Source organism: Penicillium chrysogenum (genome assembly GCF_028827035.1).
Source record: "Penicillium chrysogenum strain IBT 35668 chromosome Unknown utg000001l_segment0_segment0, whole genome shotgun sequence".
NCBI lineage: Eukaryota > Fungi > Ascomycota > Eurotiomycetes > Eurotiales > Aspergillaceae > Penicillium > Penicillium chrysogenum.
Window position 1 is genome coordinate 7,845,526 of NW_026622749.1, and position 14,295 is coordinate 7,859,820.

General features: G+C 51.3%; 8 protein-coding genes across 8 annotated transcripts; 3 read left to right on the forward strand and 5 right to left on the reverse strand.

Annotated features, from left to right (window-relative positions):
- Window positions 1–1,253: 1,253 nt before the first annotated feature.
- Window positions 1,254–2,890, reverse strand: N7489_003078 (beclin 1; the record flags this gene model as incomplete). Its single annotated transcript, XM_056708833.1, has 2 exons — window positions 1,254–2,752; window positions 2,806–2,890. 2 exons carry the CDS (start codon window positions 2,888–2,890, stop codon window positions 1,254–1,256), a joined length of 1,584 nt encoding a protein of 527 aa, XP_056573135.1.
- Window positions 2,891–3,138: 248 nt separating this feature from the next.
- N7489_003079 (Myb-like DNA-binding domain protein) lies at window positions 3,139–5,082 on the forward strand (the record flags this gene model as incomplete). The annotated part of the gene is made up of 1 exon (XM_056708834.1): window positions 3,139–5,082. The coding sequence occupies one exon, from the start codon at window positions 3,139–3,141 to the stop codon at window positions 5,080–5,082; it is 1,944 nt and encodes a 647-aa protein (XP_056573136.1).
- Window positions 5,083–5,192: 110 nt separating this feature from the next.
- Window positions 5,193–6,735, reverse strand: N7489_003080 (putative cysteine synthase; the record flags this gene model as incomplete). Its single annotated transcript, XM_056708835.1, has 5 exons — window positions 5,193–5,371; window positions 5,429–6,105; window positions 6,169–6,287; window positions 6,351–6,410; window positions 6,478–6,735. 5 exons carry the CDS (start codon window positions 6,733–6,735, stop codon window positions 5,193–5,195), a joined length of 1,293 nt encoding a protein of 430 aa, XP_056573137.1.
- A 326-nt stretch (window positions 6,736–7,061) lies between these two features.
- Window positions 7,062–8,654, forward strand: N7489_003081 (class I SAM-dependent methyltransferase; the record flags this gene model as incomplete). Its single annotated transcript, XM_056708836.1, has 3 exons — window positions 7,062–7,365; window positions 7,418–8,388; window positions 8,445–8,654. The coding sequence occupies 3 exons, from the start codon at window positions 7,062–7,064 to the stop codon at window positions 8,652–8,654; spliced, it is 1,485 nt and encodes a 494-aa protein (XP_056573138.1).
- A 498-nt stretch (window positions 8,655–9,152) lies between these two features.
- N7489_003082 (uncharacterized protein) lies at window positions 9,153–9,698 on the reverse strand (the record flags this gene model as incomplete). The annotated part of the gene is made up of 1 exon (XM_056708837.1): window positions 9,153–9,698. One exon carries the CDS (start codon window positions 9,696–9,698, stop codon window positions 9,153–9,155), a length of 546 nt encoding a protein of 181 aa, XP_056573139.1.
- A 1,292-nt stretch (window positions 9,699–10,990) lies between these two features.
- N7489_003083 (uncharacterized protein) lies at window positions 10,991–11,431 on the forward strand (the record flags this gene model as incomplete). Its single annotated transcript, XM_056708838.1, has 2 exons — window positions 10,991–11,064; window positions 11,218–11,431. The coding sequence occupies 2 exons, from the start codon at window positions 10,991–10,993 to the stop codon at window positions 11,429–11,431; spliced, it is 288 nt and encodes a 95-aa protein (XP_056573140.1).
- A 29-nt stretch (window positions 11,432–11,460) lies between these two features.
- On the reverse strand, window positions 11,461–12,753 carry N7489_003084 (zinc finger protein; the record flags this gene model as incomplete). Its single annotated transcript, XM_056708839.1, has 1 exon — window positions 11,461–12,753. The coding sequence occupies one exon, from the start codon at window positions 12,751–12,753 to the stop codon at window positions 11,461–11,463; it is 1,293 nt and encodes a 430-aa protein (XP_056573141.1).
- Window positions 12,754–13,025: 272 nt separating this feature from the next.
- Window positions 13,026–13,403, reverse strand: N7489_003085 (uncharacterized protein; the record flags this gene model as incomplete). The annotated part of the gene is made up of 1 exon (XM_056708840.1): window positions 13,026–13,403. One exon carries the CDS (start codon window positions 13,401–13,403, stop codon window positions 13,026–13,028), a length of 378 nt encoding a protein of 125 aa, XP_056573142.1.
- Between the last annotated feature and the right edge of the window lie 892 nt (window positions 13,404–14,295).

Genomic DNA, 14,295 nt, shown 5'->3' on the forward strand with positions numbered 1-14,295 from the left:
GGAATACTTCCTAGCGATCCGTCAAAAGTACGTCTGCTTACGCTGTATATGTGTGTTCCCTCGGGGTTGAACAGGTCGTACAATGCTTATCTATGAACGTGATACCTACCCTCGGCCTGGGTAGATTTCATCGGACTCGACTCAATCCTACGCTCATATACAACGGTGCACATGCGTTATCACCTGCACGTGTGGCCCGTATCTCAAGGGCTAGAACTCCCAGTGCAAAACTCAGGAACTAGTGTGGCGAGCTGTGATTAATAGGTTGATGGTCGCTGCACTGATCTACAGGGTTTTTTTTTGTCTTTCGGGGAGAAAGAATCCTTGTCCCCGAGAGGATGGGAGGTATTTTTGCTTTGATTATATCTGAATAAGTGAGGCAAAGTACAGAATACAGAGTACAGAGTATAATGAGATTTAATAGGGAAAGGGGAAGAAGAATCAATATTAAGACACTTGAAAAAGCAAAAATAGAAAAGAGCGCGTAAATACCAACCCGAAATCAGCCCTGGAGGTATCCAAGCTCCGAAATAATTAATCCTTGGAGATCAATTACATAGAAATTACCGGGTGTAATTTTTTCTCTTCTCTCTCGTTCAATATAAATACGGACGCAACAGAGCGATATAAACAAATATAAATACAACATTCAACGCTCTGGGAGTGAACAGTGGAAATACAACGGCCATCCCGCGTGGAGCGCCTCCACTACGAGCCGCCCGTAGACGGAGATATCTGCCGCCGACACGCTCATAGGTCCACGGACCATCGTTCACCGGCTCGGATCGCATGCAGGTACTAGGATGTAGCGCGCAGACTGAAACGTACGCATATCGGGGGGCAACTTCTATCTCCCGCGCTCATCCGGAGTAGGGAAATTGGAGTTATGAGGCGAGTGGGGAGGTCTGTTCCCCACGCGCCAGTGCTGCACCCAGCCGACGTATGTCAGGGGATTGGTTGGGCCACCTCGTCATTCCAGTCGTGTTGTGACAGGCCAATGAGGCGTTGGGGTTCGGCCTGGGTTGAAACATCCAGGGCTGTGGCACGTCATCGCCATCCCCCTATGATGTACATCGTACATCGTACTTGGGGCTTAGCGACAAAGTACGAAGTGATGCGCTGTGCAGGTCTTTAATTTCATCCATCTGCGCGATTTTTCAGCCACACGACTGGAATTTGGATCTCGTCAGCCTCACCTTTTTATTTTCATTTTTTTATTAAAAAAAAAAAAAATGGCTTGGTGTTTCATCATTTCATGTTTTATTCTTCGAGGCCGTTTCCTCTCTGGCTTGTTCCGCGGCTGCTACGGCTGCAGCCGCGACAGCAGCTGAGTTGTTAGACCCCGTGCTAGCGAGATTGCTGGCATGCGCAAGGAGGAACTTGCAGCAAGTGAGCGTGTACTTGCAGGCTCGAGTCCACGTCTCATCATTCTGGTTGAAGCCCAACTTGATACTAGCATCGCCAATACGATCTCGCTTAATCTCATAGGGCAGTTTTAACCCCGGTGCGGTGGCGCCGGTCGGGCCTCGACGGGGAGATATAACGGGCGCGGGGGACTTTTCGACAAACTTCCCCAGCTGGCGCAGACACTCAAGGAACGCCACCATGCCCGCGTCAAAGCGACGGTGAAGCCAAGGAAGGTTCAGCGGGAGATCGCCGGACGAAAACAGGTCTAATTGCGTCACTTTAGGTGCAGCTCCCTCGACGGGCTGACCGGATGGCTGCGTGGGATATTCAATCTTGTCAATCCGCGAGCTGGACCCTAGCGGCCTGAGACGATACCCCTGAAATTGGAATCCGAGCTTTTCGGCTATCGTGGCCAGAAGTAGAGCTGTTTGTCCCCATGCAGCATTTATTTCAGGCCAGTCAACGGAAGGATTGGCCAGCCTGCCTAACCGTAGTCCATTGATAGTACCGAAATATCCATCATGACCAATGCAGAACGCGTCATTGTAGACATTCGTCCGTTGCAGTCTCTCAAGCTGCTGGGAGTCATGATCATAACGCATATTGAGCGCATCCCGTTCGTTTTGAAACTCGGTCAGCGTCAAGGCAAACGCATTGCGAGACCGCCAAAAGCTCTCCTCGTCCGCATCTAGGCGTCGCGAGTCGATCTCTAAGCTCGCAATCTCTGCATCTAGAGTTGCCTTTTCTTTCTCTAGAGACTGCAGCTCTGCAAATGCGGCCCGCTCCGCTTCCAAGCTCTCATCCAACGATTTCTGTGCCGCCTGCAGCTCCTCTTCGGTCGGGATTGACCCGTTCAGGTTCCTAAGAAACGAGATGTAGGCATCTCGCTCTTTCGTAGATCCAGCCAAACGTTTTTGTAATCCTTCCACAAGCAGCTCAGTGCATTCCACGCAAATCGGATGGTCGATGTCAGACCGCGCCGAGACTATCTCAAACAGCCGTGTCGTCTTCTCCACTTGATCAACGAATGACCCATCCTCCTGGTTACGGAGTTGGGCTTGTGTATGGTTTCGTTTGCTTCGACCAGACGCACTACTCTCACTGGTCGGTGGCGGCGCGACTTGAGACTCAGTAAGCATCACGAACGACATATTGCCGCTATCAGCTCGGGGTGTCGCCGGGTTGTGCTGGCCTCCTGCACGCGGGGCGGGGATAGACCGTCTGTAAACCGGCGAGGTAGCATTTTTAGAGGACTGGTCGTACTTGTCGCGGTGTTCGGGCGGATATGACGATCGCGCTGATGAGGAGACAGCTCCGGTATCTGACAACGTCTTGCCGGTAGAGTCTAGACCGCAGCTTGATTAGCGGGATCGGAGCGATCGCTCTGTGTGAACTTACTGGATAACAAGTCAAAGGCAGCTGGGTTGAGTGACTCTATTGAGCCATCTAGCTTCAGCGGCGTGCGACACTTCTGGCAGTACATGGTTGCTAATTCATCCCAGAGGTATGTGGGGGAGTGGAAGTCGGGGAGCTCCAAAGGAGCTTCGGGAGAACGTCATTTTTGCTTTGTTTTTCCCTTTCGCCGCATATTTGCTCGCGCTTGCGCCTACACACCTCACTTTACTTTTATAATCAGCAGTTTGTTGCCGGATTTAATTATGCGTTATTCAAGTACGCACTCGATGTCCTATCACTTCTAAGGCACGCGTCCATCAATTCTTATCCGCAACCATGAACGATCCGGACGGCAGCATGGACCACTCGATGCAGGACAATATGGAACGACCGGCGAAAAGACCATGTCTATCATATACCCCCGACGATGGCGAAGAAGTGCCCCCAGAATTTGATCTCCCAGCCGCGCGCGCACAAAATGACTCGCGACTGAAGTCTCTCTTTGAAGGCATTTTCGCGAAATACAGCCAGGACTTTACCGACATCGGTGATGAGATTGACTTGCAGACTGGGGACATCGTGGTAGACAATGGACACCTCCTGGGCATGCGGGGCGAGGACGACGCTGGTGACCACCTGCGATCATGGCTCCCCCAGGGTGACCTGGATGGGCCGGAAGATCCTGATGCGGACGATGACAATGACACCAAGGAAGAGGAGGATGAGTTCTTTTCTATGGCATCTTCTCCTGGTGGTCGTTCTTCGAATGCTCCGCGCGAAGAGTCACCATCGAAACAGCTGCAGACGGACATGGATACCTCCCTGGATTTCGTGTTTACTTTTAAAGCATCTGGGACTGCAGGGCACAGTCCTACGACCAAGGAAGAACATGTCTTCCATCCTACCGACCCTATCCCAGCTTCTAAACCCCAAGATCCACTCTGGGCAGTGCCTGAATTGCCCCCATCTTTTTCAACACCCACCACCGAGACCCGCAAATCAAACGTGGGCTTCTCCCCACCTGCCAGGTCTCAGTCCCCGCCAGGGAGCGGCTCCGTCTGGGCTGTGCGCAAGCCCCGTAAGCCGCGCACAGAAACGAAACCCAAGGCCACACCGAGTAAGCGCCGACCAGCCGCGAAGCGCAAGTATCACTCTAGCCCTGTTACGCACGACTGGTCTTTTGCGGCAGTACCAGATGGAAACGAGTCAGATGACCCTTTGCAGGACTATGAGCCGTCATCGACACCATCGAAAGTAAAAATTATCCGCGGGAAGCGCCATATTCCCACAAAAGAGAACGATGGTCCATCTACTCCTTCGAAGCAGCCAGATACTGTTATTGAAGCCGATGATCACGAAATGGGCTGTGAGACGAGGGATCAAGAGGAGGAAGTGCCTGACGCAGACCTCGAAGAAGAGCGCTGCGAATCGAGCAATCATATAGATGAAGGGCCTGAAGCATGCCCTGAAGATGGAGGCTTCGAACAGAACCACCTAGAAGACGGAGTGCCTGACGAACAATTCCAAGAAGGCTGCGGACCAAATGCCCAGGAAAATGAAGCACCTGGAGCAGAATATAAAAACGAAGTGCCATTTGATCCTATGGTACAAGGCGTTTTAACACCCAAGACCACAGCCAGCACCCTGGCCCCAACGCCGTACCCCATGGAAAACACTCCAAGCAAAAGGCGGCCCATTGCCCCCGATGAAGCAAAGTTGATCGTGTGCATGATGCACAAACAGGAAAAGAAGGCTAGCGATGTGATGCACATGCTACCAGGTCGCGAATACCAGACAGTTTGGCACTGGTTCTTCAATCATTGGACCCGCCGCCTCGCCAATCCGCCTCCCCTTTCCGCTGCCTGGTCGCAGCCTGAGTTGGCAACTCTGTCCAGACTTAGCACCGAATCGGATCTTACCTGGGGTCAGATACAAAGTCGCTTCAAGGGCAGATCACGACATGAGGTTGAGTTTGAGCTGCTGCGTGCTTTTGTTGGCGAAGGCTTTACCTCTGGAATGATCGGGGACATAGAGGAACAGGCGGATCCGGAAGAGCAGCAGCAGGAAGGAGAAACACTGGACGAGATAAAGGATGAAATGGAATCTGAAGCAGCAGTGGAGGAAGTCAAAGATGAGACTGGAGATAGTGATGCTGCGTCCGAAGAGACTGCCCAGGAAGAGCTTGAACAGCTCGACTTCAAAGAGGTGACCAAGACAACCGACAGTAAGGCGTCTGCTCCAAACAGCTTCTTGGGCATTTTTATAAACTCTCGAACATGACGAGTGGGTGCAACCGAATTATACTAATAGGGGGCCAGTGATCGATGATCGATAGATCTACACATCCATATCCATAGCCATGACTACCATATCATATTCAATTAATCTATCTATTGGAAGTCTTCGTCCCGTGCATTCATAACATCTTCAAGCTTCGTATCAACAGCGCCACCCACATCTCCCGCCTTGGCCCAGAACCGAGACAGGTGTCTTGAGCCAGAGTCAGAAAGTACTGTGACAATCCGATGACCAGGGCCAAGCTTCCTTGCTGTTTTGACAGCGGCGATACCTAGAATTCGCCATTAGTAAATCACAGATGCAATACGCAAAGAGGTAATGAACCCACAGTTCACTGCACTGCTACTCCCAATAAAGATCCCATCCTTTTCGACAAGCCACCGAGCCATAGCCAAAGCCTGCGCATCAGTGACACGCACCGCATCATCAATCAACTCCTTCCCAGCCTCGAAATTCGCCGTGACACGGTTAATTCCAATCCCCTCAACGATAGTATCAACCTGACGACGCCGACGCGTCCCCTCCCTCTCCTTGACATCAAACATAACACCGTAAACCACTCGATTAAAAAGCCCACTTCCCTGCGGGTCAGCCAGCACAACAGAAAGTCTAGGCAGCAAGGGCTTCAAGAATCTCGCGACGCCGGAAATGGTCCCACCGGTGCCGGCACCCGCTACAAACGCATCAATCTGGCCCCCACACTGGGCGTACAGCTCTGGGCCGGTCCCTTCATAGTGCGCGCGCCAGTTAGCTTCGTTCTCGAATTGGTCGGCGAAAAAGCCACGGCCACGGGTCATGCGGTCGTCTGCCGCGGGAAGATATGATTGCTCTTCCGCTGACGCAGAGGGGATGCCCGATGAGGCCGTGTGCGTCTTTGCTAGTGCTCGTGCGCGATTGACGAAGTTGTCTTTCTCCACTATTGGTGCTGGCGGGACCCGGTCCACGATTGCCCCGAGTTTCAGAAGCAGGTTTGATTTTTCAATTGCCTGGTCGGACGGCAGACAGCTGGATTGCATGTGCATTAGTGTTTGTGTTATTGGGTGAGAAACCACGGTGGCGTATACCTACATGTGTGCTAGATAGCCCTTTGCCCGGGCTAGTGTTGCTAGGGAGATACCGGTTGATCCCGATGTTCCTTCGTAGATCGTGTCGCCTGAATGCGGTGTCAGGATACCTTGTTCTTCTGCCTGATTAGAGTTAGTGATGTTGGACTAATGTAGTGTTTTTTTTGGCATTGTATTTTAGCATACGATCTCAATCATGCTTAGAGCAACTCGGTCTTTTGAACTTTGTCCAGCGCCATTTAAAAACTGCGGGCATTGTTAGCGCATTGCTAGCTCGTTTCGAAGTGGTATACGAAGTACCAAGCCTACATACCTCTGCTTTGCCTAGAATCTCACATCCCGTCTCATCAGATAGTGACTTGATTCGGAATAGAGGCGTGTTTCCAATGCAGCCTTCGATGCCTTCCACGATACTGGGCGGGCCAGGTCGGGCGATGAGGCCACTTGTTGGTGATACTTGTTCTGTCACATTATCCTCATGCCTGGGACGTGACAATTCCTGATATGCGAATGCCAAGCAGACGCCAGCCACGAAGGCTGTGCCCACGTACGCCGCGGAATGATCTGACATCTTATAATGCCGTCTTATGTCTCGAGGATTGAGGTTATGCGCATAGACGGGAGATATGAAGCTCGGACCATCAGCCTCCTGTGGTGGAAGATGAGAAACTGCCTGTACGTCGTTGATGAGATGGAATGTTGAAAGCCAATATAAAACTTCTCTTTTAATCGAGCTTACCTCCCACCTTAGGAACCTCGTAAGCTCCGAATGTTGAAGAAATCGAAGATGATGAGTTTTGCCTAAGGCACGTGGTACCCTGCCTGAGGCCAGAAAGGTTATCCGGAAACACCGTTCTTCTTCCCCGGAACAACCTTGAGCTTAGCTCTGCACTCACAATGGACTCGCCAGTCCTTACCCAGTTGTTCCGACAGCTCTTCCGCCATCCAGCGTGTCGATCATTAAGGCGGTCACCTTCTGTATTTACTCGACCACAATCCCGGTCATTTCTCACGCGGCGCACACCTGTCAACGTGAAGCGCAAACCGCACGATGATATCCAGCTCTGGACAAAACGAGGGGACTACCCTAAGAACATCGAGGAGGAGTACAGGACGTATCCGACAGTGACGGCGAAGGAGCTACGCAACCGCCGCGAACGGCCGCGGCAGGTGAAGATGCTGACACGCGAGTTCATCGACGGTGAGTTCGGCAGCTAGGTGAAGCAAGAACAATTCTGACGTTGTGCTTTTAGACAGCCTCTACAACCCGCATTACGGATATTTTTCCAAGCACGCGACCATTTTCAGCCCCGGAGAGCCGTTCGACTTCAACAACATCGAAGACGGGCCGGCGTTCCACAAACTCCTTGGCGAACGGTACACGGAGTTTGAAGACAAGCTCGATGCGACGAACCCAGATATTGCCCGACAGCTATGGCACACACCGACCGAGCTGTTTCGACCATACTATGGCGAGACCATTGCGCGGTACTTGGTGTCAAACTACAAGCTGACTCTATACCCGTACCACGACCTGATCATCTACGAAATGGGTGCAGGAAACGGCACAATGATGTTAAACATCCTGGATTTCATCCGCGACACCGATTACGAGGTGTACCAGCGCACCAAATTCAAGATCATTGAGATCTCGCCCGCACTGGCAGATCTACAGTACAAGAATTTGACGGACAAGCTCAGTGCCAAGGGACACCGGGACCACGTCGAGATTGTAAATCGGTCAATTTTCGACTGGGACACATACGTGCATTCCCCGTGTTTCTTCCTGGCCCTGGAGGTTTTCGATAACTTCGCCCACGACACCATCCGCTACCAACAAGGCACCGAGATGCCACAGCAGGGCGGTGTGCTCATCGATGCGGACGGCGAGTTCCACGAGTATTACAACAACCAGCTCGACCCAGTCGCAGCTCGCTTCCTACGCGTGCGTCAGGCCGCCGCCCGCCGCCCATTCCCAAGTCCCATGGGACCGCCGCTGCTCCGCGGCCTCCGCTCTGCGGCGCCCTTCCGGAAGGAATACACCCTGCCTGAGTACATACCTACCCGACTGATGCAGTTCTTTGATGTTCTGAATCAGTATTTCCCGGCCCACCGCCTCGTCTCCAGTGACTTCAATTCCTTGCCAGATGCCGTGCCCGGGATCAACGCGCCGGTCGTGCAGACTCGGTATCAGCGGCAGACAGTGCCAGTGTCGACTCCTTTCGTATGTGGATATTTTATACGATGTGAACTCCGGACCTTGCTAATTACTCTTTACAGGTCCACCAAGGCTACTTCGATATCTTCTTCCCGACGGACTTTAATGTCGTCGAGGATATGTATCGTGCTATTACGGGGAAGCTCACGCAGGTCACGAGCCATGAGGAGTTCGTGCACCGCTGGGCCTATATTGAGGATACGGAGACTCGGAACGGGGAGAATCCGCTGCTGAGCTGGTATAAGAATGCTAGCATGTTGATGACTGTGTAGATATAGATCTTGATGTCAATATCATTTAACTATGCCTTGTTGGCTCTGCTTTCCACGTAAGCACCTTTCTTTCCATGAGAATGGACTTGGCTTCTGTCCCTGGACAACACGCCGGGGCCATCGCATATGTGGATTGTGATAGGAGGAGAAGTCCCCACTGGAAGCAAGCCTGTAGAGTGGAGGGATGGAGACGGGACACCTGGTCTCGGACAGCAAGGGGCTCCAGACGTAGCAAAGGGCCGCTCATGGGAGTCCGATGGTCATTGTCACGTTCAGATGTTCGTCTGGCAGGGAATTGGGAGGAATTGTGAGACATCTCAGAACCAAGAGACAGTGATGTTCAGCGGCTTTCCCTCAAGCCGGCGAAGATGGATCCAGGCAGGTGTCAAATACCCCCACCGTCTGCCCGTCGCGCTGTCGTGACTCAACAAGCTGAGCCCTCTGCTTCCCACAGACTCCGAAAACACGTGAACAACATACTGACCTCTAGCTTTGACCCTAGTTCCGAGGAATCTCAAAGACGCTATTAACGAGGTCGGTAATATTTTCAACCCCAAGCCCCCTAAGAGCATCGAGTATCTGTTCGACGGTAGTCTCTGTAAGACCCTCTTTATTCCGAGAATAGATATCAATGCCCGCAGGAGTGAAAAGCGATTTATCAAAGTATGTGACAATCCACTGATTACCATCATCAGTATGACCGAACCCGAGACACTCCCAGTGCGAGCTCGCGATCATCAGCCAGCCTTTGCCACGCCAATCCCAGGCGCCGGGGTTACCTGGTGTTGGGGTGTCGATGCCGTGGACGGATTTGATTTTCTCAGAGTTAATGGCTTGGTATTGTACCAGGTCGTCGATCTTTTGTACACCGGCAGAATCTGCAGGGAGTAGGGAGTAGGTGATGTTGACGTTGCGCTTGCCTTTCCACAAAGGGAGGCTGGAGTGGGTTACGTGCCATGTCCCGAGGATGAAGTCGGTTGGTGGGGCGCACTTCGTTCCTTCGCTAGTATGGATTTTGGGGAGTCTGATGGAGATAGAAGACATTTCCTTCGAGCGTGAATTGGGCTTATGAGGGTGTCTAGAGGGTGGAAGCCTCTGATGGCCGGACCTTGCGGGGCCGATCGCTACCTGAATCGGTGTTATCGTCAATCTACACAACCCTAAATGATGGAGAAACTGAAATTAAATCTTCATCGAACAGAATTTCAGGGACTCGTATGGTTAAACTTGAAGTTGGTGCGGCTAGTTCATGCTAGGAAAGTAAATCAAACAACAATTCATTCAAGTCCGCACATAATAGGGCGGTGGTGATACACAATGATGGACATATCTCATCTTTATGGTCCCCTCGTCTGATTCCATCCAATTAAACTTCCATAACATAAGTTGGCAACTTATCATCTCGCATGCGCAGAAAATTGCCTCTGACCGGGCCAAGCTGGGGCCATCCCAACATCATTCTTCCGTGAAAAAATCGGGTGGGAAAACGCAGTCTGGCCAAATACCGGCTGTGAATACATTGGCTGGGAAAACGCCGGACTAGCAAAGGATGGCTGGGCAAAAGCAGGTTTCGTATGAGTAGTGCTTGTAGGAACAGGCGTAGTCTTAGAGATGCTGGACCCAGGTCCAGTGGGGGCTCGTTTAACTCTCTCCAGTAGTGAGGTGTCAGGAGCAATAGGAGGAGCTCTTTTCTTAGCGATGATATTCGTCGTGATGTTCACGTTGTTCATGGTCACACGCGGATGAGTGGGGACGCCTGCCTTGTCGTGGAGCCCACTAAGGGCTGTCTCGAGCTGAGTGAGGATGGCGGCGTTCAGAGAAGTGGGGGTCACCACTGGTGCAGGGTCGACCACAGGGACAGTGATGTTGACATTTTCAATGATCGTATGCACTCCGCGGCGCTGCTTTCGCCAAATGTGCTCGGGGACAAACAACCTGCAATGGCGCCAGGAGTGACCGATACTTGCGCACATCCTACAGAACGCCGTACACGTTCCAGGATGCTTCCTGTCGCAGTGAGGGCAACGGGGGACGCATGTTCCTGGGTGGTACCTTGCTCCACAGTGCTGGCAGAAGGGTGGTGACCTGTACCTCAGGGGGTAGTCGTCCTGGTCTTCGTCTCCGTCAACTCTGCCACGCTTTTTACCAGTACTAGGCATTCCCTCATTAGCAGATGGTCTTGTTTGGATGTACTTCACTCACATGGGGTTCATTGTGACTGCACTGGAGAGAGGAAGAAGAAAAGAGAGAGCAGAAGGTGACGAGGGGGTTTGAGTACTTGGACAGTCCTGACGAGGAAGGAACGAGTCCGTCACATGACAAAGGTCAAGTCAAACATGAAGGCTACAGTTCTCCATGTAAGTGGGAACAATGAAGTGGAGGAAGAAATTGATATGAAGAAATTGACGCGGTAAGTAAGCTCAGCGAGCTTTTGACTCGGATCTCAGCAGAGGCTATGATGTCTACAATATACTTTTAGCACGTTGACGTGTACTCTGATATGGATATCAATTAATTCTAGCTGAATGGCGTTATTGTCGTGAAACACCGGAAATTTATACAGGGGTAACGGCGAGTTGGATGTCAAATATGATGAGCTTCCATGGGAGAACACTCCGTGGCTCAATTTACTTGGATATAGCAAGTCTGGATCATTGAACATGTTCATAGCAAGCATGATAATGATAGGGAATTCATTCAGCAAAGCAAGTTTGATCCTTGATGGAGTCCCCAAATCGCAGCAGCATGATACAACACACCCCTTCCGACACAACTAAAGATATTCTCCTCCGGCCGCCATTTCCCCCTAAGCTGAACCTTCCGATTGCCGCCGTACACAAGCGTCAAGAAACTTCTGCGGAAGCAATGCGAGTCGTGGGTCCTTCCCTGGCACTGACAGTACACTCGCTGCTGCGTCACGGTATGAGGAGCTGAACGTGAACCAGAGGGACTTGTCAGGTTCAAGATCCTGTGATGGGCGAGGGTAATACGGGTCATTTTCAAAGAATGCTGCCACGAGATGAGCGATCAAGTCATCCGGCCTTTCAAGACCCATGCGTTCTTCCCATTTACTGCATAAATTGAAATCAAGGACCCAGACACGAGTGGTTCGGCGGCGAAAGTTGGTACGCATGATTTTATCAAGGCTTGTATGAGGAGGCAGTGATGCAATCTGTTCCACGCTGAGCCCCGACGAACGACAGATTTCTTCGGTGTATGTTGTTTCGCCTTCACTACCAAGGACAAATTCAACGTCGTAACAATCCACGTTTGCTGACCAATGCATAATTGCCATAGCCTGGCCGATAGCTTTGGCATAATGTTGGATGGGTAGATTGAGCTCGATCATCTGATCCAGACACAAGTTGAAATTCCTTAAAGTGAAGTTTGCAGGAGGCGGGTCATTCACACCTCGGCGACGGCCAAGATATATTCGTGCCAAACAATCACGGTTAGTGTCTTGAGCCGTTACAGCAACTCGCGATGGCACAGGGCAGTAGGCATCTATTAGAGCCTGTCGAGCGAGTTTGGGTAGCGGTAGTATTCGTTCTGTGATCAACGCCATTGCCGGTAGAGGGAAGGACAGGTGGGGTCCGTGAAAAAGCTCAAGATGCGCGTCCCACCACTCATTGTCCGTTTTTGGCACATATGAGAAGACTTTGGGAGTTCGTATTTCAACGGACTGCTGGTTTGCAAAGGCGTGGTACACTGCCAAATGGGCTTGAAGATCCGCCCAAAGGGCATCTTCAAATGATGGGCGGGCAACCTTGACCACATACGCGCGGCCTGGCCGCTCATAGACAATTCCACATTGACCAAACCCGACACTGCGAAACCCAACAGAACTCGCCTGCTGTGCGTTGTTGAAAAATGCGAAAGAGGAGGCTGTAGAAACAACGGGACTTGGCGATAGAACCCGGCTTAACACTTCATGGGGTTCTACCGAAGGAAGGATTTGCAGTTCGGATATCAGCTCTTCATTTCGGGCAGCATCAAGTAAGGCGGACAATCGGTTCGTAAGGTCAATATCATTACGCAAGGTAGATGTGATGGCAGAACTGGGGATGCCAGACTCGTTGCTTTGATGGCGCCGCTGCATTATGGAGATGCGAGAGACGTAGTGGGGGATGTGAGAGAACTGGGGGACCTGAGAGTGAACTAACTGGCAGACATCCAAATCCATTGACAGAACTCCAAGGCTCCTGCCTAACTCACCATACTTTTAAAGATCCATGGGTCCATGGGTCCAGCCATACGGTTAATCCTGTGCCTAAAGTTGGAGGCTACGTACTAGGCACCTAGGTAGATATGAATGTGCCATTACATGTATCATTATGGAATTTTGAAGTATGCTGCGTTTCATCGTTGCATTTAGTCATCAAATACAAGAGCTCTGGCAGACTTCAGGCCTTTCTTATGAAGTTCATCAACGATTCCCTCAATGTAGGCAATGTCAACCTGATGCCCGGAGCCAAGTGACTTGTATACTTTGTAGGCCATCTGGAGTGGGAAGATGGTAGATGCCGGCCCAAAAAGTCTCATCTCCTCTTGTAGTAGGTAAACCATACTCAGAGATATATTTTTCGCAAATGGAATCATCTGGGCCTGAATGTCATCATATTCCATACCAAGCTGCCCGGTCCAGATCGGCTGTTCTTGGCCATGGCAAGGGAAATGCGTAATGAATCTCATGAGTTCGGAGAAGCAGATAATTCGGAAGGCCCATAGGTGGGTAAAGGCGTTGGCCATGGTGACATTGGGGTACCAAAAAAGAGGTAGATGTGTGTCGTCAGAGGCCCTTGATTGTACTTCTTGTGATACATGATCACATCGCCAATAGCAAGGTTGGTCTGATTTCTGCAACGCTGTTTCCAGTTCATCAAGGCGGATAAGTACGTCGGTGATTGAACCGAATATTTTGCTGACATCGGACAAGTCGGCCTGGACCAAGTTTCCTAGGACGCAATCGCTTTGGTGGAGGAGGGCGGGAAGGATGACAACTTCATGAAGGAGGCTTTGCATGAGTGATGGGGGAAATGAGAGAACGGGGTGTCAATCCATGGTTGCGATGCTAAAAATGTAGGCTGGCGGCTTCGTAACGCCTGCACTACCTATATCCAAGCTTAACAGCCATACGGACAGAAAGATCAGAGTGGCAGAGCACAAACCAGAAGAGGTCGAAAACCGACGAATAGCTTATGTAGTAATCCCGAACTACACATGTGCGGCCCGTGGGCATGTAGCAACATGCCTACAGCCTGGATGTGCGACGCTATAGCAGCCGCGGAATCTGGAAGCATAAGCTGTGACCAGTTAGCGAGCGCGTAGATAAATGCCGGACTGGTGGAATAGTACCTCCACTAGCGTAAGACACATAATAGCTGGTATCTGTTCAGTGCTAAGGGAACGGGGATTCAAGCCAAAGCTTTGTCGGAGTGTGTGGATTGCCACGTCGTAGGTTTGGGAGCAGGTTAAGTTGGATTCACTTGGCTGAGATAGTAGTGAAGCTCCCAATGCTGCTACCGCCCGCGAAAGAACCGGACTGGGGGTGTTCAGGGATGGAAGGCTCGACAGCACTTCAACCCAAGACCCGCAGATTCGAGGCTCATTATAATCCGAATTGCACGTTTGTATAATCCCT